A 25,644-nucleotide genomic window follows, 5' to 3' on the forward strand; every position below is an offset into this window, starting at 1 on the left:
GTGCATGTGCAACTGACTGTTGGGTTTTTATTGCTGCTAATGACGTTAGTTTTCCTTTGAATTGTGCTCCATAATATTTTAAAATTTAACCTATGTATTTTCTTCTCATGTAAAATCTGTAGGCACCAAATTTCAATGGGCGTTTCTCAGTTATTTCTGAGATATTTTCTTGGTCATACCTCTTTATTTTAAAAGCACCTTCCAATCTGGACCAAATATACTTGAGTCTGTTTTTGTTATCACTACAAGTTCTGATAAGATACAGACCAAATAAACAGAAATATAATTGGAAGCTGGGTTCCCAGAAGTAGAAACACATCAAAGACCGAAGTCAAATCTGCCTCTAAGCTGCGTACTTTTCCGGAATCACCTGCCAGGTGTTATCAGCCCTGGAGAAGTCACCATCCTATTGACTCTCTGTTAAGCCCAATGGCTGACCCACGGTTGTTGCTATTTAATAAATATATGTGTGCTGAATTGCATCGCATCGAACCTTAGGGCACGATGCCTTTGCGGGGAAGTGTTCCAAGGAACGGCTTTCCTTTCTCATCTGTCTTCTGTTTTCTCCTTCTCCTAGTTGCGGTCCAGCACAGAGCTACATCCCGACCTGCTCACGGATTGCCTCACCGTGCAGCCCCTGCCCTCGGCCACTTCCCCGCGAGATGCCGCTGCCGACAGTGCGGTGGGACGCTCCCCGGGGCCCGGGCCTGACCTCTATCCAGGTAACCAGGGCCAGCCGAGGCCACGGCCACTGTCCTCCCCCAGGCCCTTCCCTCTGGTTGAAGGGAATGCTCACATGAGAAGAATTCTCCTAAGATCATCTGTATTTTGCCTTATCCAGGGGCTCCACGTTGCCCCCCACCCCTGCTCCCCATCTGATTCCTGAGCTGAGCTGGCAGCAGGCTGTTTCTTCTCATAAAGAAACACAGTAAAATAATGCATTAGCTCTTTTAGTTCTGGACATCTGCCAAAAGTCCAGGGCACCCAGCTCTCCCAGGTATCTTAAATTTATTAACTTGACTTAGACCCAAAGGAAAAGTGCCCCCCCCCCCGCTGCCCCCCCCCCCCAGCTGTAAGCAAGTAACAGGCTCCATGTGGATTTCTTAATGGAACAGTTATTGTCATGTTTGCATTTCAAAAGGAAGCCCCAGGTCTCTAAGAAGAATTTCACATCAGTAAGCCGCCCTTTAAGAATGGTTTGTGGACCACTGGGATGGTGGTGTGGGGGGGGGTGGGGTGGGATGAGACGGCCCTCCCAGCCTGGCGTCCTTCTGCCTGGGTTTGAATGATAGCTGACTCCATATTTGGAAACTTTCATCTACTAAGGAAAAATAAGAAAGGATTAATATGCAATAAGGAAGTTATTTGTTTCCGTTTACTTTGTTTGCATGGATTTTTGTGCATTTTCCACTCTCTGTAATGATGATGTACCTGTGCAAACTAATTGGTTGCCATCCCTCACACGTGGAAAGCCCTTGCTGTCATGCTATGAATATGAAAGCGAAAGTTCCCCCAGTCCCACCTTCCAGACAATGGGGATTTTCTATTATCTGTGGATCACAAGTCCCACAGCCACCCCCATCTGATTCTGGAGCCAGGCTTTGGCAGAAAACTGGGGTTTTTTTCTTTTTGAAAGTACTCATAAGCCATAAAGAATTAAGAACTTACTGATGGATGACTGTAGGCTAGGAAAAGCCATGTTTGTAGGACTTTTTCTTAACTGGATAGTTCTCAGTTGATCCAAATTCAGGGCAAAGGGCGTTACGCAAATACTTGGAGAGGGTCCGTCATCAGGACATTCTTAATGTTGTCCCATTGTTGGTGGCCCTTTATCAGCTGCTCTGGGTACTTTCTCTTAGAGAAAACAAAGCCTCTGCTATTTGAGACCCTAGGAGATCTGAGGGGCAGACCCAGTCTTACAGACGTTTCGGCTACAGGTACCTAGAAACACATGAAATACACCAGAGTACAGTGTTATCAACTCATATAAATATTTTGTGTTAGATATATACATGAGAAAGCGTGACTCGTTTTTGTTTGCACATATGTCTGTTTGATTTGCCAAATATTTGATATAGGAACATTTATTCTAGCACATTAAATTAGCAACCAGTTTATGACAGGCTACATAGCAATTCCTAGTCCCTCAGTCCATAAATCCATGACCTTCGTAAAGACCTGGGACCCCATAGTTAAGAGTGGAAGCCAACCAGAATCGATTGAAAAGCGGGCCCAACACCCACTATAGAGAGTTGATGGTAATGGGCTAGTCTCACTGCATTTAACTTGGAAATGGGTTTGGGAAGCCATGATATCTCTATCTTTGGAAAACAATAGTACCTTTGCCCTGTGTGGCATCTAGGATATGGCTCACTTTCCAAACGGAGGAGGCACGTTTGTCTTGATGTGTGTTTTGTATGTCTGGGAGTGTGGTTAAAGTTTTTTTTTTTTTTAAAGATTTGTGTTGAACCAGCTTCGTCACTCCAGACAGATTTCCTTTTTTTTTTTTTCTTCCTCCTGACACTTTTCCGTGTGTGGTCTTCAAAACGATTATGAGCTCCCAGCTTTGAGCCTCCAGCCGTGGCGGGCAAGCTTCCGTGATGGGCATAGGAACCCGAGCTGCCATAGTATCAACAGAGCATCTTCTGTTGACTTGAATTTTCTGTGACTCTGGAGACGTTTGGAACAGGCAGGTGACCATCCGGCTTGAACCGTGTTCTTGGAATTTTGCTCCTGGAGTTAGTGCACTGCCGTGAAAGTTTATGCCCCCTCCTTCTCCCTTCATGCCTGTGTCCCTCGGGTCCTACTTTACTTTTTTTGTTCTTGCTCTTTTGAAAAATTGATGAAGTCTTCTGTTTTGCTGAATACACAGCAAACCCAGAGCAGAACAAAGCAGGAGGGAAAACCACACAAGGAAAATGTTAAACCTTCCTGAAAAAAAGTGCTAGAAATGCACGTGCCAGGAGTGCATGTTCCTACCAGTTTCAAACCTGTACTACAGATCTGTGGAAAGAAGCCAAACAGTGAAAAATGCCAAAGGAAACTGAAGCTGTTCATCGATTTGTTTAGCGTAAACTCCTAAGTTTGAAGGGAATTTGACAAAGATAAAGACTTGGCTAAATGGTGAAAGCCCTCGGAGCCCTTCCTTTTACGTTCTGTTACACAAAGTCGAGGAAATATTTGTTTAATGATTGTTAAGCACTTACAATTCCAAGTGCTAGTAAAGTGATGTATCAGAAAAATATTTTGAGGGAAACCTGTTGAATACGTATGGATGTAGGATCAGAAGCAGTTCAGCAGTGAGCACCAGGATTTTCTAGAAGCCATAAGACTGAGGACTCAGTTTGCAGAAGTCATGATTTGGAAATGGACCTTTGTACTGGCTTAGTAAACAACCATCTGTGAGATTCTGAGAGGGATGGTTTGCAGAGCACTAAGAACAGGAAAGGTGGCAGTTCTCACACCTGCAAATCTTACAAGTCTCCTAACATGTTGGCTTCCCTTATTGAGACAGCGTTTCCAGAGAATGTGATTGGAAAGGATTTCCAGAAAAGGCTTTTATTTCCGTGGAAGGAAATAGCGTTCCAGGTTCAAGCAGCCAAAATATCGCTTGAGTTCACGCTGAGGACTACCTTCAGTTGAGGTGTTTACTTGCCTACTATCCTGAAAATCCCGGGGTCCCTAGACCCGATCCTGAGCCAACCTGAGAGCAATCTTGTGACCTAATGGGAAGGCCGGGACAGTGATGAGCAATTCTCAAGGATGGCTCCCTCACCTCTTCTGCCCTATTGTTCAGAAGTTCTGTGCCCTAGATATCTAGATAATGCTTCAGGCTAGCCTATACTTTTAGGTAATTTAGCTGATAATCTGAGGGAGAAGTATTTCACAGCCAGTAGATCAAGGGGTGACTGCCACTTCCAAGGCTTAATGCCTGTGAAGAAGGTCTCGTCAGCTTCCTCGATGAACTCATGAAGCAGAGGAAGGCACGAATAACGAGTCTGCAGCACCATGGACAGCCTGGACCACTGCCTGCTCTTGGTTGAGAGTCTGTTCACTAACAAAGCATGCTGTATGGCGGGTCATCTGTACCATAGGTGGTCACCAAGCTTATGGCTCCTTCCAGATCGAAACTGTACTACAGATTCAATAAAACGTGGTCTTTGCCGATGGCCTGAGCCATAAAGACACCGTAGAGGCCGGTGTGGTTGAGGTGTTTGAGTCCCATGGAAATCACCCGTCGAGTGAGGAACTAATACACCTAGAACAAGGAAATATGCAAGAATGGTGGGATTTTATTGGTACCACTAATACTGAGATATAAAATGATCATGTTTTGGAACTTGAAAGTTCTTTTGAAGTTTTAAAATTTTGAATGTAACGTTAGATTTTTTAGGAGGATATAGAAGTGTGACGCTCAGATATTGTAGGGAATTATTGAAGGAAAAATAGGCTTATTTTAGGGCAGGAATTTTGAAGTCCTATATTGTCATTCCCTTCCCCTCACCCTTATTATGGGGAAATGAAGCCTTCCCGCTCACAATATCACCACATTTTGTAATAAATAGCACCATATGAAATCCATGCAGGATTTAACATACTTCATGAAATGGTTAATGTTGTATTTTAATGTAATTTTAGGGTATATGTTTTAATACCTTTTCTGTATTCTTAGGTTGAATATATTTGCTACCTCAGGACAGCTTACAGAATTGTAGGGGCTAGAAATATTTTTATAGGAAAGTGCCTCGTACAGTCTACTCTCAAAAAGTGGTTGTTAACTTAGGGACTTTATTAGAAGTTCTAAATTGACACACGAATTTCCCAATGGGTTAAACTTTACAGAATTGCAAAGATCAAATAACATGATCTATATAAAAGCAGGCATAGAGCATTATAAAAAATGCAATAGATATTGCTTGCATGATCTTCAAAAGCAGTGATTTGCTTAGAATTCACCAGAGGTGAAAAAGGTACAGAACGACTTGGACCCAGCAGTGGACAGAAGGAGGTGGACACTGGGGTTACAGAAGTGATTTAAAGGGAAACATTTGGCAGTGTCTTTTCCGCGTCTCTTCTGACATTGCCTTGGACTGCTCGTCAAACTCTTGTATTGTTCTTAACATCCCACACATCTGTGGTTTATCTACCAAGTTGGATTGGAAAATCCGTAACGGTAGGAGCAAGCCTCTCTCTTCTCCGTTGCAGGCAGTGACAGCATTAACCTGTAGATTTCACCTTCCCTGGCCCTGAGCCAGTCTGTTTATGTGAGTTAGGTCACCTGGACGACCCGTGAAAATACAGATTTCTGAGCCCCACCCCCAGAATTTCTGTTTCAGTAGCTCTGAGCTAGTCCCAAGAATTTGAATTTCTGCTGGGGATTTTTAACAAACTCTCAGGCGACACTGGGTCCTGCTTATCCAGGAAAAACGCTTCGAAAACTATTGCTCTGGATCATGAAGTGCGGGAGTGTTATAGCAGAATATAATCTCAGTTTTGACTGGTGGGAGTTACAATAAGAATTGCCCATCATTAACTAAATGGAGAGAACATTTCACAGGGTCTAGATAGATAGTATACCAAATTACCACGAGGTACAGTTGGAAATATCTTACAGTCTTATATATCAGTTATATGTCAGTAAAGGTGAAACTTTAAAAAATAATAATCTTCAAATTTACGCATGAAAACCATGTGATGGAAATCTGTCCACAAAAGACAGTTTAACATGTAGGTGATATGCCATATATTTGCAATGATAAATAGAATAATGCTTCTCTGGAACTTATGATTAAATACTTACAAAGATAATAAAACTGAATCAAATAGTGAAAAAAAAAAATTGCCCCATAGTATATATTTCTGTTTCTCATTAAGGAAAATCTATCAGTGGATATTAAGCTCGTCTCCCCCCCACCCCCACCACTGTTACAATGGCATTACTCATATTTTGATTAAGAGTGAGATCTTGTAACTGCTCAACTGAAGAAAATTAAAATTCTGATTCCCAGCCAGCACAGGGCACATTTGTATGTATGCAGGCTAATGTTAATGACTTTATATGTTTGCAAGCTGCTTAATTTGGTGCTTCCGTTTTCCATATCCACTTACTCCCTTGTATTGATGTTAGTTTTTCACGCAAGATTAAGCTGAATTATTCAGTTTTATAAGGCGTACAGGTTTTTGCTGTAAAATTATTTTTTGTGGATGAGCAAAAATAATTCCACACCTCGTGGAGGAAAGGAAAGTCGTGACGCTGGGTTGGTTGTGACTTTATCCCCATTGAACAAAGTCTTGGTTGTCTTTATACTACTATTTCTTCTTTTCTCATTCCATGTTATTTTGCTGGCATATAAATGGGTGTGAGAAGGAAAGGTTGTGTTTACTTCGAAGTGTACCCACAAATAGGTCTTAGGAGACGCATGCAGAGGGCAAGATGGAGAATTCAGGATAGAATTCCTGGAATGAGGAGCTCATTAGCTTTGCAGTGAGGAAGGCTTGGGCCCAACTTCCGGGTCTGAAGTCCTGACCTTCTGCTTCAAATGAACCTTCCGAGGAAAGAGAGGAACGGGTAGACCTGTTTCTTTCCCGTGAAGGATAAAGAAAAAAGGAAAGCGGGCCTTTTCCGGGTGCTTGTAGTCGCAGTGAGCGTTCATTTCTTTACACTTGTCTTAGCCCTGAAAATAAATGTGAATAGCATAAAACTCAAAAGTGAAGGACATTACTGAATCAGCTTGGACATTATTTGCCATGTTTTACTGTTAACAAAAGAAGAAAACATCTTGCAGGCACTGCATAAAGAGAGTAGTTGTGGAAACGACTCGTTCTAGGTGACCAACAGCCGTGTCTCGGAAGGCTGGCTTTTATTGTATCTTCCTTAATACTGTCAGAGAATGATCTGCCCCACTCAGGCGCCCTGGCCATGACTCACACCGTCAAGGCCGCCTTAACAGCCCGCCTTGACTTCTCAGAAGTTTCAGCTTCCTCCTTAGCCTCTTAACTCAGTTTTCCCACTACATTTCAAGGCTGTGCTAGCTTCATTCACGCTCATGACACCATTTCTAGTGGCTGCCTCGGCCTCAACCTCTTCAACTCCAGCCCAGGTCTCCGTGAATTTAGCTGCTCCCGTCTTGGCTTCTGCTCTGTCCAGCAGCTCTGTTAATGCCCACTCACACCCTAAGAAGTCGAGTTTTACTATCTTCACTGCAACCTTTCCCTGGGGATTCCATGAAAGTCCTGCTTCTGCCTTTGGGGAGGAGCTGTTGGTTCACTATTCAAGGGAAAAGGGGAAAGGCTGTCGTCAGCACGCATAGGAGCTTGCTCCTCAGACTGGCCCACAGGGATGCTTGTCACATTTTTCTGAGACAGGGATGCACCTCATGAAAAAATGTCAATGTGTCAGCTGCCCCTGAAGACGTTCTGATTGGTTAGGTAGCGATCTAAGGTCCATAGTTCTGAAGTACTAAGGCAGTTTGGGATCATATTTATCTGTACAAATGTAAGGATGGGCAATATTGAGTATCTATTCTTTTTTCTTTTTAAAGTTTATTTATTTCTTTTGAGAGATAGAGTGCGATCAGGGGTTGGGGCCGAGAGAGAGAGAGAGGGAGAGAGAGAGAGAGCATCCCGAGCAGTCTTGATGCTGTCAGCGCAGAGCCCGATGCGGGGCTCGAACTCATGAACCATGAGATCATGACCTGAGATGAAATCAGGAATCAAACGCTTAACCAACTAAGCCACCCAGGCACCCCTAGTCTCTCTTTTCTTAAGTCCTATCATTGGCCATGTTTTTTTTTTTTTTTAATAATACCTCTGACCATCTATGTAGTCAATCTATGCTCAAATAGAACGCTTACAAGTGGGCATGTTACTTCTCCAATTCAAATTTATTTCTCTCTTCCTGAGGTCAGTTGATGGATTAAATGACAGAGCTCTTGCAATAGTACTTAGCACATGGCACGTGTTCAGCGTCTATTAGTAATTTTTGTTGTTGCTTTTATCCAGATCTGAGGACAATATATGTTACAGTTCTGTCAAGCAGATAGGGAAAAGGTGCCAGAAATTACCCGTCAGTCCCATTTAAGAAACAGGGAAAATATGGAAGCCTGAACAGATTGGGAATTTGATCGGCATATTGAGTAGATGAAAAGAAAACTGAAATACGGTTCTTCATATTTTTATTTGTTCGGTGCTTCACATAACATTTTATGAGTTAAGGAAATGCACTGTAGGTCTCTAAAGAAAAGCAAATTGGAATCAGAAGCCCATCACTTGGGCGGCAGTGCCTCTGAAATCACACTGTCAAAATTGTGTCTTGATAAGTATTGATTGTTTTAATTCAAACGTAGTATGTTTTCTGTTTGTGTTTGTGTTTTAGAGGTAATGTGGTCTGGCAGGAAGAACACGGAGCTAGATGTGAGCTCCAATCCTGGCTCTCCACTCTGGGGAGGTTACTTCTCCTCTTCTCTAAATCGGTGGTGAGAATAGTGGCTCCCTAGGACTGAAACAGGCATTAAGGGGTATGCTCTCTGTAGCTGGCATATGTTCCTTTCTCTTTTCCATCCTCTTTGCTTAAACACTTAGAGAATGAGCCCTAGACTGAGCCCATGTCTGTGATGGAGACCAGAACCCCTCCTCTCCATTCCTCATTGTCCTGGGTACCACCACTTGAAGTTCAGAAATCGCTGTCCTAAGATAAAGTGTTCCTTTTGAGAAGAATTCAAGTCAAGATGAGGACTGAGAACTCCCATATCTTGAGACGTGTTTTCAGATCTTTATAATTTTTTTTAACGTTTGTTTATTTTGGAGGGACAGAGACAGAGCATGAGTGGGGAAGGGGCAGAGAGAGAGGGAGACACAGAATCCAAAACAGGCCCCAGGCCCTGAGCTGTCAGCACAGAGCCCGAGGTGGGGCTCGAACTCATGAGCCGTGAGATCATGACCTGAGCCGAAGTCAGACGCTTAACCAGCTGAGCCACGCAGGCACCCCCAGATCTTTAACTTAGACTTTTTTTTTTTAAGTTTACTCATTGTTGAGACATGGAGCAGAGGAGAGGGAGAGAGAGAGGGGGACGCAGAATCCGACGCAGGCTTAGGTCTCTGAGCTGTCCGCAAAGAGCCCAACGCGGGGCTTGAACCCCAGAAACTGTGAGATCATGACCTCAGCCGAAGTCGGAGGCTTAACCGACTGAGCCACCCAAGCGCCCCTGACTTAGACTTCTTTGGTGGTTGTTGCTATGAAGAGTTGCTACGCACGGGCTGGTCATACAGAGTCCCAGGGCGCTGGGTTGAGAAGCAAACTTACTCAGCAGTGGGTTGGTGAGGGTGGGGTAGATGGCAGAAGGAAGAAGCAGGATTGATGGCCTCCATCAGTGCAGTTTTGCACCATCATTGTGTCAGCCTTGCTGAGGCATAGCCTTGGTCCTTCCTGATGTTGTTTTGTAAATAGACTCTCCAGGCCATGCAATTTATCTCAAAATAGACCCTAAGGTGTCTAGAAAGCTATTCTTGACTATTTGCTTCCCTCAAATTTAGTTTCCATATTTCAAAAATAGTTCCACAGTCTTTTCATGGTGGTTCTTAGGAGTTAGCATGCAACAGATAATTTATTATACCACGGGCCATATATGGCCCGCCTGCCTCCTGTTTTTGCATGGCCTGAGAGCTAAGGATGTTTTTAAGATTTTTAAATGTAAAATGTATAAGAGACTCTTGGCTCTTAGGTGAGAATAGTTGCTCACAGAATTGAGGACATTGCCCGTTGCTAGCAGTGCCTGCAATATTTAGTCTCTGGCCCTTTACACAACAGGTTTGCCAAATTCTGCTTTCCACTTATATCTGGGACCTTCGTCAATGACTGACTGAAATCAAAGAAGCTTGTGGCTTCCATATGTCTGATCACATTTTGTTTTAAAAGTCTGCCAGTACACATAGGTTTTTTGATCACCATAGTATTTTCGATTTAGCAAATACCTGCGTAGTCTTCCAGCCCCTGGGTTTGCAGAGATTTGCGTAAGACCCAATATTTAAAACAGGTCACACAGCAGAGCTCTTTCATTTGAAGGGACCCATGCCACCTGTGCTGCCTGTTACCCAGCGCTCCTGTCCTCCCCCAGATAGTCTGCGGAAGCCCAAAGGTAGGGGCTCCGCCATGGAGTTACTACTGTTAAAGTCTTCCCATTGTAAGCAGCTATCTGCAGAGACAACCTTGGGCCACAGTGGGAATTAAGCCCTCAGTAATGTGGCCACCGCTTAGGAAGAAGCTGCCAGAAGACAGGCAGGGCTCAGTTCTGGTTATGGTGAGCCCAGGGCTGACAAGGATATCACAGAGAGTTGTCACAGTTACATTCTACTAAGGTCTGTTTTTCCTAAAAAGAGAAGAGGCTTAAACCCTCAAATATCAAGGAGTGTGTTTTCTAAGATTCGGGCCTCTTGTAGACTTACACATTAATGCCCAGGAGAAAAGGAAAATTTTGAAAGATTAAGCTTAGGAAGCATGCTTACTTCCTCAAAATACACTTTCTAACTAACAATAAGGATGCTTGAAATTCATATAACCCGAGACTGAACACTCCATTCAACAGGTAGGGAAAAGCTTTTAAGTTCCTTAAGAAAGGTTATAAATGGGCATCATTCCTGGTAACATGTCAATGACTTATCAGAGTCTGTCTACACTGAGAGTAATCTAGGAGGTAATACTGGGCATCTGAAGGAGAAGTGAGGAAATCGTCCACTTTGTGGGCAAAGTATAGAAAAGGGGGAAAGGGGGTTCTTTGGCTTCTCTGGAGTCCTAACAAAACCATATTCCTCTTCTGTGCATTTTTGCCCAGGGCCAGTGGTCATTACAAACCGTGGTTCCTAAATTCCCCAAAAGGGCTGTTGTGACTCCATTTTACCGAGCGGTCTCTTGGGAGAGCTCAGGGTTGGTAAAAAGCCCTTGAGTTGGCTAGAAGAAAATTGCGTTACAAATTGGATTGGCTGTATGTGCTCCGTATCTGTTTCCAAGAAGCCTTCTCCGTGAAATGATTTTAGAAACCGCATGGAAGTGGAGTGGGCGGGGTTGTCTTGGTAGCATCTAAAAGGGAGGAAACCTCTTTTGGGGTCAACAAGGTACAGGTAGGAGGCAACTAAGGGATAAGTAACAAGGAGCTAGAGAACCAAGTATTTTTTTTTCCAACATGGGTTTTTGTGGCCAAATCAGACTTTATTCCAAAAATGGAGATGAGGGACATTCCCGTAAGAGCTTCCAGGAATGGTTCTCCATACCTGCTCCATCTTTCTCCTTTCTGACTGCTCTCCTCCTCTGTTCAAAACGGGGGATGACGTAACACATAGTGGCAGTACCGAATTTCTCCCAGGGTACTCCTTGTTCACATTATCTTCCTGACTTGCTGTGTAACTGACTGTCTGTGAGTGAGTAAGTGGGTTGGGAGGTGAAGGGAAGAAAGATAAGGTATGAGATTTGAGGTTGGATAAGTCATTCATTGTCTGGAAAGACCCAAGAGGGGCTGCCTGAAACGTTGGTGCCAGAGAAGTTGAGAGAGGTGCCAGAAGACGCCATTTCACTTGTAACAAAACGGCTTTGTTCTGAAAGGCACGTTTCAGGAGCTTTTCCTGCATGCAGTTAATTACACCTGGTATTTCAGGACGTTTGATGGTAACCTTTGGCATCTGCCTGGATGACTTCAGCCATTATCTTCTGGTTGTATCGCAGTGTCTTCCAGAAGGGCATGTAAGCATAAGTCCTCTTCCAAATACTAATAACCTCTTCCCTGGCTGTAAATCCAGCTGCATGATGTGGAAATGTAATTGGGCAGCCTACACAGAAGTTTGGAGCTCATGTGGGAATATCTATTTGTAAGAGAACCTGAATATTCATGTAACTGTCCAGACATCAATAAATTCTCATTTTACCTTATTTATTTCTGCTCCCCAGTGAACAGCAGCGCTCTTAAGCTCAAAGTTAATAGGCATGTTCTTCAGAGATGTACCCTCTCTTACCTTAATGGAACGTCTTTCTAACACATTTGTTCATCGGTTGCCAGGTAGCTCTCCCATCAGGTGACACGAGTGTGTTTTCTTTGTCTTAGTGCACAGGTGACAGTTACCATTGTTTGCCATCAATTAGCTTGGGGTAGCATGTCAAGGATGTACGGATGGTGTCATTTTAGTCTGACAGCCACCTGAGCCGGTTGAGAAAGGATTGTTTCATTATCCTCTTATCAGTACTGCTGGATAATGATACTCCACACTGCAAAGAGGGAGGGGAGAGAAAAGACAGGCAAGAAAGAATAGATTTTTAGGGATTGGCAATATTAAAATTATTCATGCCTCCAGGAGGAGAGAAAGATTACAGAGATGGCTGCGTGAACCCATAAGAAGCTCTGCTTTCCTAACGCAGCTGGAATGTGGAAGGAAGCCGCTCGCCCGCCCCGGGGGAGGGTGTCGGGGAGGGAGAATGCCCAGCAAAGTGGGGAGGGGAGAGAAAAAGGCCCCTGCTAGTCATGGGCCACACAGGCAAGGAGTCACCATGGCATCTCTGCCGTTTTCCAGCTGACAGGCCCTTTTCCTTGCTGGAAAATTCTCCCTGGTTTGTGAACTCGGGTCATGAGAGCAATTAAATCGTTCCATGGCGAAATGCAAACAACCACAGAAGGTATGGGGGCCCAGGTTTTCACTGTTGGGGAGCGAAGCTCCAGTCACCCCCAGCGATAGTGGTTTTCTCCAGAAAGACTGAAGGGAAGTGTTTTTCGAATCCTGAAAATTAACCACGGCCGCGTCTTTATGCTCTTGGAGAAACAAATAAAAAGAAGCCCTGGAAATGTAAAAATACTTGCAGATACACTAAGCTTCAGAGAGGGCTGGTTGTGTTGACATTCTAGTAACAGCCCGTTCTCACTCCTTAACGAAGCGAAGAGCAGTCATGCATGAAAATGACTTTGTTGTCTTTAAACTGAACCACATTAGGGGTTGTAACTCACAGGTGTGCCTTACCCCCTGTAAAATAAAGGACAACATTTTAACCCTGTGGGGATTCTTCTGCAGACCCCGAAGACTTTACAGCACTTGCGATAGAAAAATGGAACAGAAAACGCTTATTAGTAGAAAGCATGATGTATATACACTCTTTTGTGTTTTCAAATGACTCAAGGCCACAGTTTATATGCATCTTTAAGTAAGAGGCCACACTGGATTGGAGATTTACCATTTGCGGGGCACCACACGCCTTTGTTTCCCCCCCCCCCCCCACCAGCCTATTGATAAGAATCATTATAATAAAGATAACCAAAGAATAACGACAGTGGTTTATTGGGTAGTTAAACACAGTCCAGGCACTGTGCTAAGTGTTTTTAGTCATACTGTGACATAGTCTCCTTATTTAAGATGAAGAAACTGAGCTGAGCTTGAGTGACTTGCCCAAGACCCATTGCTAGGAATTGGTAAAGCTTAGATTCAAAGCCGAGTCCGTCTGACTCCCGCTGTGCCTGCTTTGTTCTCTTAAGAACCACTCTGGTACTGTCTGTCTTGAGTGCCCAACTTCTAGGGAGGCCAAAGGAGTTATCATTTCCATTACAGTTCAACAGTTCCTCAATCCTTCCCAGGTTCAAATTTCTTCTGGGGGATGTGGGGGCATGGATGGGGGAGGCAGACACAGGGTTGACTTCAGCATTCCCATTCACATGGGAATCAAATTCTTTTTTTTTTTTAATGTTTATTTATTTTTGAGACAGAGAGAGACAGAGCATGAATGGGGGAGGGTCAGAGAGAGAGGGAGACACAGAATCAGAAGCAGGCTCCAGGCTCTGAGCTGTCAGCACAGAGCCCGACGCGGGGCCCGAACTCACGGACCACGCGATCATGACCTGAGCCGAAGTCGGCCGCTTAACCGACTGAGCCACCCAGGCGCCCCTTGAATTCTTTTTTAATATCTCTGTGAAAGCCAACTCAGCCTGGTTTCATTGCTTAGCGGGGCCCTCTGTGCTCGGACCTGGAAATACTGCCGGGGAGATGGGTGGTGAGCCCACACCTCCTCCAGGGCACCGGCTACCAAGCATTAACTGTCACATCTCAGGGTTACGGCGTCACTCAAGCACTCACTGTAAGCGAGTTCACAGCCTGTGGGTGACACCGGTTCCCCCTTTCCTACGAGAGTAGGCCCGCTGCAGAGAACAACGCAGTGGCTTTTTAAGCAATTGCAAATGACTCCAAATGCACATTTACCTCAAGAGCTCAGACTCAACGGATCTGCACGGCAAATCCGCTTTTGTGCGAGACTGATGGAGGTGGTGGCCTCTCAGCCTACCACACTGTGGCCACTTGTGGGAACAGGTGCATGTATCTCATTGCTGACGAATAACCCCTTCCTGCCCGCCTTCGTTCCCACCAGTAGATCAATACACCCCTGACAGGCATCTGAAATCTTTATTTGGGAAAAAGCACATTTCCTACCAGCTGTTTGTTTTCCAAACCAAATAATTTACTTAACTTGTCACCTCCGTTAATTTTCAGAGCTGGAAAATTTCTCTCGGCCGTGCTGAGGTCACTCTGGTGCTCTCAGCATGGGCGGAAGCAGAAGAGGGAGGATCCCTCTTGCGTTGTAACCAGCATTTTGGTGGCTGAAGCCGGCCGGGTGCATTGTGCGTGGGAGGGAAGAACGCCTAGTGACTCCAGTCTTTGCAAATGGAGTGCGCGGGAGTTCTGAGACAGGATCAACACTCCTAGGCATGTGATCTGAGATCTGTGTTCCTAGGTTTGAATTCAGCCCCGTGACCTAGACCGGGTACCCTAGTCAGGAACCCAGTAAGGCCTCAAGTTCCTCATCAGTAAACCAGGGAGGGGTTTGCAAAGTACTCAGTAAATGTTAACTTGGCTCTGAGGTGTAGGGCAGCGGGACGACGAAATGCAGCTGAGATGTGGTCTGGCACCTAATACTCCCAAGTGCACTCCCCAGATCAGCCTCAGCAGGCACTCTGGGAGTTTGGTCGAGGTTCAGAACCTCAGCCCTCCCTGCATCCAAGACCTGGTGAATCTGAATCGACATTCGACCCTGGATGAATGGTTTGTAAGGTGAAGCTTGAAGAGTAGGGCTCTGACCGCTCTGACCGCCCACACGGCTTCGAACAGGACTATGCCCTCCAGTCGGCTATTTTCAATACACCTCAGCCCGACAAGGGAGGTCTTCCTCCCTGCCCTCTAAAATGATGAAACACAGTCACCAAGCAAGGCCCATGGTAGCCTTCTGTGGCATTGGGAAGAGGGCCTGAGATAAGTTGGCCTCATTTCGGGAACACTCCTTGCCTGCCTCCATTCGCACATGACAGCCAACGTATCCCCGAGGGTGCCCTGTCCGTACCATAGAGATACAGATTAATTGTTTTCATGTGGATGGAGAGAGGGCTGTTGATGAACCCAGATTAACCTGAGCTAGTTAGAGGCTCTAGCCTAGAATGCCCTGCTCCCAGTAGCTGGTGAGATCGCATCTGGGGACCACACGTGTCAACCCGTGCTGCTCTGTTAGTGCGCTAAAGCCCAACTGAGTTACTTACCTGCGCCCCCCTCTACAGGAGACAGGTGGGGAGACTTCAGTAAGCTCTGCTCCAGAGAGAAAGCCCAGAGGAGCAGGGAGGCTAGCTCCTGGGTCCTCCTCTGAGGGCAGAGCTCACAGACTTCATCTCAACACCGGGCTTTTATTTCCTCGGGGACTCCACCATCTCTTAAGAATCACAAAAGCAATAAGAATTTCCAATATGTTCCTCCGCCGTGCCTAATCACCTGTTCCGGCTGTCAGTCACCAGCGTGTCTGGAGAGTCCCCTAAAAGCTCTCTTCCAGCCTTGAAAGCAGCACTAACCCCCGTGGTGACACGGGGCAATGAAGGCCACCCCCGTGGGCAGCCTGCGTGCACCAGCTGATTGGATCACAACGATTTTGTTAATATTGCTCTAGATTCTAGAGGGATCACTTCCCTTCCTTACACTCTGATCGATAGTTGTACGCCCCATTGGCTGAGTTCGAAAAATCATTTTGAGTGTGTATGGAAGGAAACGTTTCCTTTTGTAAACAACCTTACTATTGCACTCTCACCTGGAGATTTTCTTCTGGAGGTTAAAAAGTCACTTGGCAAAACATGTGTCGTGTTGGGCATTATGTGTGAAGTCAGCAGATATTCAGCTTCAAACATTAAGAGAGACCAGCACCTGCCTTGGGTGGAGTAGGGGCTGGAAAATTGGGAAGGAAGGGAGGGAGGGAGGAAGGAAGGGAGGGAGGGAGAGAGGAAGGAAGGGAGGGAAAGAGGAAGGAAGGCAGGAGGAAGGGAGGGAGGAATGAATGAAGGAGGGAGGGAGGAATGAACGAAGGAGGGAGGAAGAAAGGAAGAAGGAAGGAGGAAAGGAAGGAAGGAAGGAAGGAAGGAAGGAAGGAAGGAAGGAAGGAAGGAAGTTCTTAGACTATGCTAATATAAAAGCCTGGACATATGACCGACAGAGCTGGAAATTCCTAGAAGTCAGTATAAGTAGGAGAGATACTACCTGTGCCACAGTGGCGATTACTGAGAAATGTGGATCTCTGGTAGAGGCCAAGGGCATTCCTACCAAAGTCACAGTTATCTCATTCCAGAGTTTTGTCCATTGTATCAGAAGGGTGCATGACATGGGGCTGGGTGAATGTTGGTAAGCCATGTTGTTTGTACTTCCTCTAAGTCTGTGGTCATTACGGTGGTCACGGGAAGCATCCACAAGCAGCAGTCTTGCCCGGGACTACACACAAAGGGCTCTGTGTAGACACTGGACTAGAAGCTTCTACTAGGTTCCCTACCTCACCGGGAGAGATATTGTCCCGTACTTCTCATCCCATCTGTTAGGCAATGGAGACAAGTCACAGGCTTTGGTTTGCTCACAGGGGATTTCTTACAACCAACATAAGATACTGTTCTGTATACTTTATAAGTTCAGACTTCAAATCGAACCCTAAAGCACCCCTCTTTGTTATTCTCATGGGGTCCCCAGCCAAAGGGTCGCTGCCTGTGTCAGTGCCATTCACCAGGGTTAGCAGCGGAAGAAAGGGCTATCGATATGTGTTTGACTGCCGGCCGGTCAACACAGCCTCCGCACAGCAGGAGGGCAGGTTTCTGAGTCTTCTGCCCTGTCTCGTGGACCTCTCACGGCCCACCACATAGCCTCTCCACCACTTATTCCTGCCGGCAGACGCTGCTGTGGAAACCATTTGCACCAGCTAGAACTTAGAAGCACCTCCCCTCAACTGTACCCTGTGTCTCTGGCCTTCTGCCCACAGGCTTCTCGGATGCCCTGCTCTTGGGTATCTGGGAGAGCTTTAGCCACTCTGGAATACGTGCCTACTTGGAGATACGAGAGAAGCCACACCCGAGAGCAGTCTATGACCAGGGATCAACAGGATTGGGCCGGTACATGTTTCTTTCTGTTCCTGTCCTCCTTGAGCCCAAGAAGGACTCCATTGACATTGAGTCTGTATTCGTATCTGTTTAGTCAAACAAGCATGAATGGTACTGTTGGAGATAGCCGGCCTCAAGGCCACCTTGTTCCCTAGTCTGTCCCAGGACCTGGCTCAGTGCGGCCACACATACATACTCCATACGTACCTGTGGAACGATTGGCCGTGGAGAGAGGAATCAGAGGAGCATAGGTAACTGCATTCAGAGCAAAAGTATTAAAATAGGTAGAGGATATTATAGTCAAAAGCACAGTGGCACAAGTTGCTGTGGTATATTTGAGGCCGGGCCAGTTGTCTGATTTGGCCAGAGCACAGGGCACATCATGGGACCAAAGGGAAGACAGCGCGTTAAAGCGCTTTGCACACCACTTGATGATCTCTCCTAGCGGCCCTCAGCATTTGGGTAGCACTGATGTATAGAGACCTCTTCCCCTCACTTAACTGCAGCCTCCTCAGGGTTAGGGACCCACATATAGTAGAATGGCTAGCATGTAGTAGGCACGTAGGAAAAAATAATGGTTGGAGGATGGATGGGTGGATAGACGGATGGATGGAGGAATGGCGAGATGGTTGGTCCTGGCTATTAGTTGAAGGAGAGGCCCTAACCGGACCTAACTTTTGGTGTGTGGCAGGCTGCAAACCATACTGAGTTTCCCAACCTCTTTGATTGCAGCTGATGCAAAAATGTAGCTGATTCGGCTGACGTAGACCTCCGGGAAGCACCACATTTTTCTGTTTGCCGTAGAGTAGAGCATCGAGGGTGTGCACCAAGAGACCCTGTTGTCCATGGGGTTGGAAGCAGCAGGGGCCCTGCTCCCCTTGTGAGGAACACATACATACAGGAACACCTCCAGGGGATCGTAAGCGGTGGGCGCGTTCAGCAACTCCAGCAGAATAAATAGGAGAGCTCATGTTTCTACGCTAAGGCAGGAAAAAAATTAGCTGTGTTTCCACAGTGTCTCTGTGACCTCTTATTATTCCATTAGTTTTTGGAATGGTATATAAAACACCAAGCTCCGTGCTGACAAACACCAGCATTGAAACCGTTGCCACAGTCACTCCAAACAGCCTTCTCCCCTGGGTAAAATTATTATTTGGAATACAAGCAGAATTGTGGTTGCCCGAGTGAGCTGAGCACAAATGAGAGTAGTGATTCATAAGGTGACTCTAGCGAGTTTGCAAACGTGCAACTTTTCTGGAGGCTGACGCACCGTGAGTGCCTTTTCGAGCTACTAAGCACTTTCTAGTCTCACCACCTCTTCAAACTTGGGGGGCTGTGGAGGCAGCAGTTTTCTGAGGACAAGAGTTAACCTGACACAGTGCTGACTTTCCAGAAATAAACCCTTCCCATCAGATCACACCCTTGTCAGTAGCTTTTGAGCAGGAAGATGGTAATTCTGCTTCTTCACATGTTCCTTTAAGTGCTTGAACTCTCGTTCCATTGGGTTAAGCTTTGGGGGGCGGGGTCATCTGGGGTATTAATTCTAACCTGAAGAGGTTGGAGAAAAGTGGTACTGGTCTAAAAGTATCGCTCCCTGAACTTTTAAACCCTCAAATCTCTTTGATTATGTGGCTGCTGCTTCTTAATCCTGAACCTGATTTCTTTTATTATTTTTTTTTTAGATCCATTTATTCTTTGACATCAGTGGAGTAAGTTCACAAAGAGCAGAGATGGGTAGAAAGCTCAGCATCGCTTTGTATAGAGAAGGAAGTTGAAGAGAGTCAGAGTAATGATGCTGGTTTGATTGCAGCATAATGAGATGTCTGCTGCGTAGGTCCCAGACACTGAGAGCCTCTCTGATAGCGATAGACTCTGAAAGTGACAAGCCCCGTCTCTTTTGTGACATTGTACCAATTAGCTGATCTAAACGGGCACGTATGTAAGTTTGAGGTCATGTACACTTCTCAGAGGCTAGGCTGCCCCTATGAATGAGGCCGCAACTCAGTCTCTGTGTCGTAATAGGGCAACAGTGGGGGGGAAAGCCAGAGCTGTGTCTGAGGCCCCTTTTCGTGTTTTGTGGTGCCGGGCATGGGCTCATCACTGGTGGGGACCAAGTGTGTCCATCCGCCACACCATCAGGGAAATGCCCGGGGTCAGTCAGTCTCTGGGGTTAAGAGGGTAGCAGATCCTGCCCGGGGGCTACGACCAGGACAAGATATTCTATTACCCCTGATTCAGCAGGGACACAAGAGAGAGCCAGGCTGACCCACAGAGGCTCGCGGCAGCCTTGAGAAGAGGCAGACGGCCTGTGTCCTGCCCCTTGTGGGTCAGCACACCAAGCGTTCTGTCCCCTGTCGTCCCCTGTGACTGAAAAGTGCTTGTACAGCGACCTTGTTGCAGATGCAGACATTACAGGATCGACCGACTTTATGGTGCCCGCACTGGGAGCTGGCGGGAGGGCAGGGCACCGCTCAGGAGACGAACCGTGAACTTCAGGGGAGTTGCTCACGCGCTCCCCGGGGCAGCAGGAAGGGCCCACCCGCCGGGGAGCCTGTTCCACCATGAAAACAGAAGCCGTGTAGATCCAGTGAGCCAGGAACTGTCCCCTTAACGCCACCGAGAGGAGAGCGGGCCCCTAAAACACACTCGCGGTCAGCCTTCGGGGTCAAACACGCGCCGTCTGATGCTTGTTCTCCTTGATTGCAGCCTCCGTCTTCTCCAGCAGTCACTCGAGCCGAAGCGGAGCCCCGCACACTGTCGGTCACCCTTCTCCGGGACACAGCGTGCAGGGGAGCCCCCACCACCCCGCCCCCCAGCTACCCCCGCTCGCGGCCGTGGACGCGGGAGCCGACAGGTAAGGCCAGCCGGCTCTCTTCTAGTAGTAGGTGTCGCCGCTGAAGTCCGCCGCGCGGAGAAGCGCCGTGACAGTTGCTGAATTTTGTTGATCATCCGTCGGTGGTGGGTTGAGTCCTCCAGAGGGGACGTGTCAAGAGTACACGTGCAAAAAGCACGTGGACCAAATAGCTTGGTTCTTTACCTGTCTTCATTACCTGTCTTCTTTTCCGTGGGGGAAAAAATGAGAAGGCACTGAAGTGTCCGACGCTGGGAAAACGCATCCGAATTTCCGTCTCTCACACTGTCCTCAGTCTGTTTTGGGGGCTCCTCTTTAAGGCAGTGTCCCCACAGGCTGGAAAGCCTTCCAGGTGCAAAACGGTGCCTTGAGCCCGTAGATGGGTGACAGCTTTGAGAGTATAGGGTTAAAGGGCACAGGATTTTATGCGGGCGACCAGAAAAGGGCTTTTTACCAAAGATTCTGCGTTGATGCATCCTCATAAAGAGTTTTGGGGACAGTTTTTAAAATCTTGATATTTCGGTCTGTCTGTGGACCTCCGAACCCGCCAGTGGCATGGACAGCACACGGTTCCTCTTGTTTTCCTCTCCAAGTGTCAGCAGGCTCGAATTGACCTATGTAGGGGTTACTCCCAGACATCCACAGTAAAAAAAAGTTCTTGTGGGGACCCCGGTGCTGCGGTCATAGGCATTTGGGGGACTAATAATGGGTTGAATAGGCAGCAGGAGCAAAGGTTTTCAATCTTGGAAGTCTGGAATTTCACCAGCGATCTGCGGTTTCGTTGGTGTTGGCCTCGTCTATGAGTTTTTAGATGTGTGTTTTAAAGTTTAATAAACCGTATATTTTTTTATATATCCCTACTCTTCACTTAACGATACATCTCTATTTCATAAACTTCTGTGGAATACTACATGTCGGACATCGTTCCGGGTGCTGGAGGTGCCAAGATTATTAAAACATGATGCCGCCCTTAGGATTTAGTGACGAGGACAGACATATAATCCAAGTATGGTAATAAATGCTCTTTGGATCAGTGATGTAATAGAAATGCCTTAGGAGCCAGAAGAGGAGGGTGTCCCTAATTCTGCCTCAGGTAGAGAGGGAAAGAAAGAGTGATCTAGGCATGGAAGGAAGAGTCACACTTCCCAGATGGATAAATGGGGAACAACATCCAAGGCAGCCAGAGGAACACGTACGAGACGCGAGAGGGGCAAGGACACTCGTGGAAGGAGGTACCCATATGCTCAGGTGCCATCATCCACAGTGGACGGGACTGATGAAGTCAGTTAAGAGTAGGTTGGCTCGTGTGGAGCTTTACATTTTATGGTAAGGGATTATTTACCTCTTACTGGAAGTGAAGAATCCCTCTAGCCTGTCTCTGAGGGGAGAGACACATCAGATTGTCATTGTAGAGAAGGGACTCAGATGGCAGAGTAATTGAGGCTGGGTGCAGGGACAGGGGATGGGGAAAACAAGAAAGAGGCTGTTGCAGGAGTTCTTGTGAGTAAGATGAGAACTTGAACTAAGGTGAAGTGGTTAGGATGGAGAATTTATCCAAGGGCTATTATTTAAGAGGCAGAATCGCTAATTACTTATGTCTATATGGAGTAAAGAGGTAGGGCTGGATTCATTTGCGAGTTACACCTCTAGGCATAGGTGGAAAAGTGTGTCATTAACAGCAGCAAAAGGGGTGTTCAGGAGAAGGGAGAGTGGGAGAGAAAGAATGATAATAGAAAAGGAGAGAGAGAGAGAGAGCACGCGCATGAGCAGGGGAGGAACAAAGGGAGAAAGAGAGAATCCCAAGCAGGCTGCATACTCAGTACTGAGCCCAACACGGGACTTGATCCCACTACCACGAGATCGTGATGTGAGCTGAAACCAAGAGTCGGACACTTAACCAACCAAAGCTACCAGGCGCCCTTCCAGTTGGGTTTTAAATGATGTAAGCCATGGGCTTCTCATCATCTCATTTCCTCCTGCCTGGTTGAGAATCTTAACTCCACAAGGTAGCACAGCTGAGAAGCCCATCTCTCGGGACCTCGTCTCCTTTGTCCCATCTTCTTATGAATACTCATGATGACTCTTTACAGGAATACAAGAGAAAAGCAATCTGTGTATCTTCTTCTTGTACACAGCCTAAAAAGAGTATATGTAGAAAAATATCTTTGCCATTATTGGAGTTAACAACAACCACCCAAACACCTGATGTTGGAAAGCCCAGCTCCAACGAAGGCTGTTGGAACGTGTTCCGTAGGTGCTCCTGCCGCTTGGCTTTGTTTGTTTTTAATATTTTATCTTGTTGCATAATTTTAATTTTTTTCAGTTCCCTCCTTTGAAAGTTGGTAACGTATAAAAAACTGCCAGAATAGTACGGCTGAGCACCCATACGCCCTGCATCCATATTTACCCACTGTGAATATTTTGCCATCTTCTGTTTCTGTCTTTCTGTCTTATCTCTTTCTCTTTTTGCTTCCAGAGATCCTTTGTTTGTTTGCTTGCCTGTTGTTTCAGAAACCCTCTGAGAGATTGTTGTGAATATCATTGAGCTTTAACCCTAATTACTTCGGGAAAGCTCTCCTAAGAAGGACATTTCTCCTGCATAATCACAATGTAATTATCACACTCCGGAAAGTTAACATCAATAAAGCATTATCTAACATGCAGTCAATATGAAATTTCCTCGATTGTGTAAATAACATTCTTTCTAGCTGGAGTTGTTTTTTTTTCTTTCCTTTCGGTTTTTTTTTTTTTTTTTTTTTTTTTTTTTTTCTGATCCAGGATTTAGTAAGATCACAATTCTCATATTTTTTTTGTCCTCTTGAATCTAATGAAGTTCCTCACCTTTTAGAAAGTTACCATCATCATCATCATCATTGTCCATCATGACATTAGCAATTTCTGAAGAGCTCAGCACATCTATTTTGCTGAATGTTCCAGACTTGAGACTTGCCTGCTCTTTTCCTCCTCTACAGGCACCTTCCTCATCAGGACCACCTGTTAGGGAATGCGGTGTCCCTTCACTCTTTCGAGCCTTTGTCTGCGCTCCATGGGGAGTTAAGATGAGATGGACCACAGCATGTGACAGTGTCATGTGACATGGTGTGAAGACAGGCAACCTTGGCATCTCTGAGATTGAGGTTTAGAAGCCAGAGGGTGTTGTTAAGTAACGACAGTAGTTGTCGAGGTAGACCAGCGTGCGAGGGAGGAGGGGGAGGAAGGAGAAGGACACGACGGTCCTTTATATGGCTGAGCGATGAAGCCTTCTGACATCTGTGGCTTTGCCATGCTGCTGTGTCCTTCCCACCAGATGTGTGCCCATTCCTTTGCCAACCCAACTGGACTGGGCAAGTGTATGAAAGGTTATCTCTTCCGATCGGGTTTTGGAGAGGAGGATAATGTGAAATAGCCCTGAATTATGCCCTGTGTTTGCATTAGTGTGCAGCATAAAAACACGAAGAGGAAATGTGCTTACCTTCCGCTTCTGGTTTATGTATCTTTGCCTCTGTTTGCCTGGGAAATCCCCCAGTAAAAACTCCAGCAGTTTTCTTAACGGAAATAGGTTTATCACACTTTGCGATTTTTAGTGGGAAACTGGCATTCTTTCCTGCTTCGCGGGCATTGATTCATCATTTACTTAGCTTTAACTTGTTAATAAAATGAGCTGAGTCACTGTCAGAAGTCAGGAACAGTCCACCGCGTCTATCCAGTTAGCATCAGCTTCTTTGATCCTTACCGTCGTAAAATAAAATAAACGCAAGTTCTCTCAATTTGACGAGTATCCATTTTTATTTCGAAACAGTATCTGGATGATACATCGTTTCAGTGATTTAAGCGGTACCACACTACGTCACCGAATGTTGATTTAAACATTATTAAGGGAAGGGGTGTTTGACTATGTCACGTTGAGCGAGCCAGTGGTACTTAATGACCGTGGCTTCCCATAAGAGGAACCCCGTGTCTTTGGAAAGGTCTATTCATACTGTTTCATAGTATGTCTGTTAGAGCAGAGGAAGCAAACATATCGATGCAAATTGCTTCCTCAGACGGAGAAATCTTCACAGTCCCAAGAAAAGTCAGCTTGATCTGTGTCGCTCATCTTGTCCAACACAGCTGCCTCTCTCCATTCGGCAGAAGTGCCCAGACATGGCGTGCTCTGTAGCGCAAGTGACAGAGCTTAAGGAGACCCGTGGATCGACCGCATGGAGCGACTCCGATGAGCCCCGTCTCTGAGCCAGGGAAGACCGAAAATAGAGAAATGATGTGGCCTCCTCTGGGAGTACACAATCTCGTACAGGAATCCACAGCAGGGAATGTTAGGGACAGTTGTTTTTGAGGAGGTAGTCAAAATACCTTAACCAAAAAAAAAAAAAGGAATATTGGTTTCTTGAGTCCATGTCAAGTATTGGGAAGCCATACTGTTTTTTATTCGTATCAGATGTGACATTCCTCCAGTTCTAGGTATGTATATGTACAGTCTTTCCATGCCTTTGAGTAACCAGGGCTGGTCTTCACTGATACCATTTTCTAAGCCAGCATGGGAAACCTGTTGTAGCTTTTCTGGATGCTAAGGGGTTAAGGACAGCAACTGTTTTCTGTGTATCTTCTTTGCAATTCTGTACAGTTCTGCTCCTGTCAAAGCAGCCTGCTCACTGTCTTAGTTCGTTTGTTTCTACATCTTGTTTCAGGATCTTTTCTACCTAAGAAGACAATAAGGACCTTCCATTATTGTCCTAGTCTTGAGTGAACATCACCCAACCTGGAGCTTGGGTTAGTTCTCAACCCAGAAAGCCCCCTTGCTTCTTACAGCTCGCAGAGACAAGTTTCCCTGTTACATCTCTTGGTTATTATCATCTGTTTTATTTATTTGTCATTTCCCAGATGTTGCCTTGCTAAGTGGATTACTCGTTCTCTGAGGGCAGGAATGTAAAATTTCCTTACAGCCTCCACACCGCGTGCCCGGTGCTCTACCGTGCTAGGTGCTAAGGAGGGTTTGACAGGGGAGAAGGACCCATGGGGGAATGCCTAGGAAACAGAAGGACATTGCCGGCTCCCGTTGTCCAGGTGGGAGGCTCCTAGAAAAGAATGGTCCCCCCTGATTCGTTGGTCTGGACAGTGGTGGACCAGTTCTTCCGGTTCCAGCCATCTCGTGCAACCCGCATACTTTGCTACAACACACAATTGCTCTCATGCGTATGCTCACACGCATGCGCACGCACACATTGCTAGGACCCCCCCTGCTGTCATCCACTGTGGGGGTTTCTTACGTTGCTTTTCTGTGATCTTCACTACGAGAAGCCTGCTACTCACCCTCCATTCCTGTCTCCATCTGTAGCGTCTGAACAGCTCAAAACTAGGTCTGTTAGCTTTGCTGTCCTTTCTTCCCTGGGATTT

General features: G+C 46.2%; 1 protein-coding gene across 4 annotated transcripts in view; it reads left to right on the plus strand.

The window, feature by feature from the left end:
* GLIS3 (GLIS family zinc finger 3) overlaps positions 1-25,644 on the plus strand; it is a 451,944-nt gene that overhangs the window by 382,416 nt on the left and 43,884 nt on the right. For all 4 annotated transcript variants that reach the window (XM_060610168.3, XM_060610173.3, XM_060610169.3 and 1 more), the window contains 2 exons: positions 578-722; positions 20,109-20,256. In XM_060610168.3, the coding sequence (XP_060466151.2) occupies positions 578-722; positions 20,109-20,256 (293 nt within the window). The remainder of the gene's footprint in view (positions 1-577; positions 723-20,108; positions 20,257-25,644) is intronic.

Source organism: Panthera onca, chromosome D4, assembly GCF_046562875.1.
Source record: "Panthera onca isolate mPanOnc1 chromosome D4, mPanOnc1 haplotype 2, whole genome shotgun sequence".
Lineage (NCBI taxonomy): Eukaryota > Metazoa > Chordata > Mammalia > Carnivora > Felidae > Panthera > Panthera onca.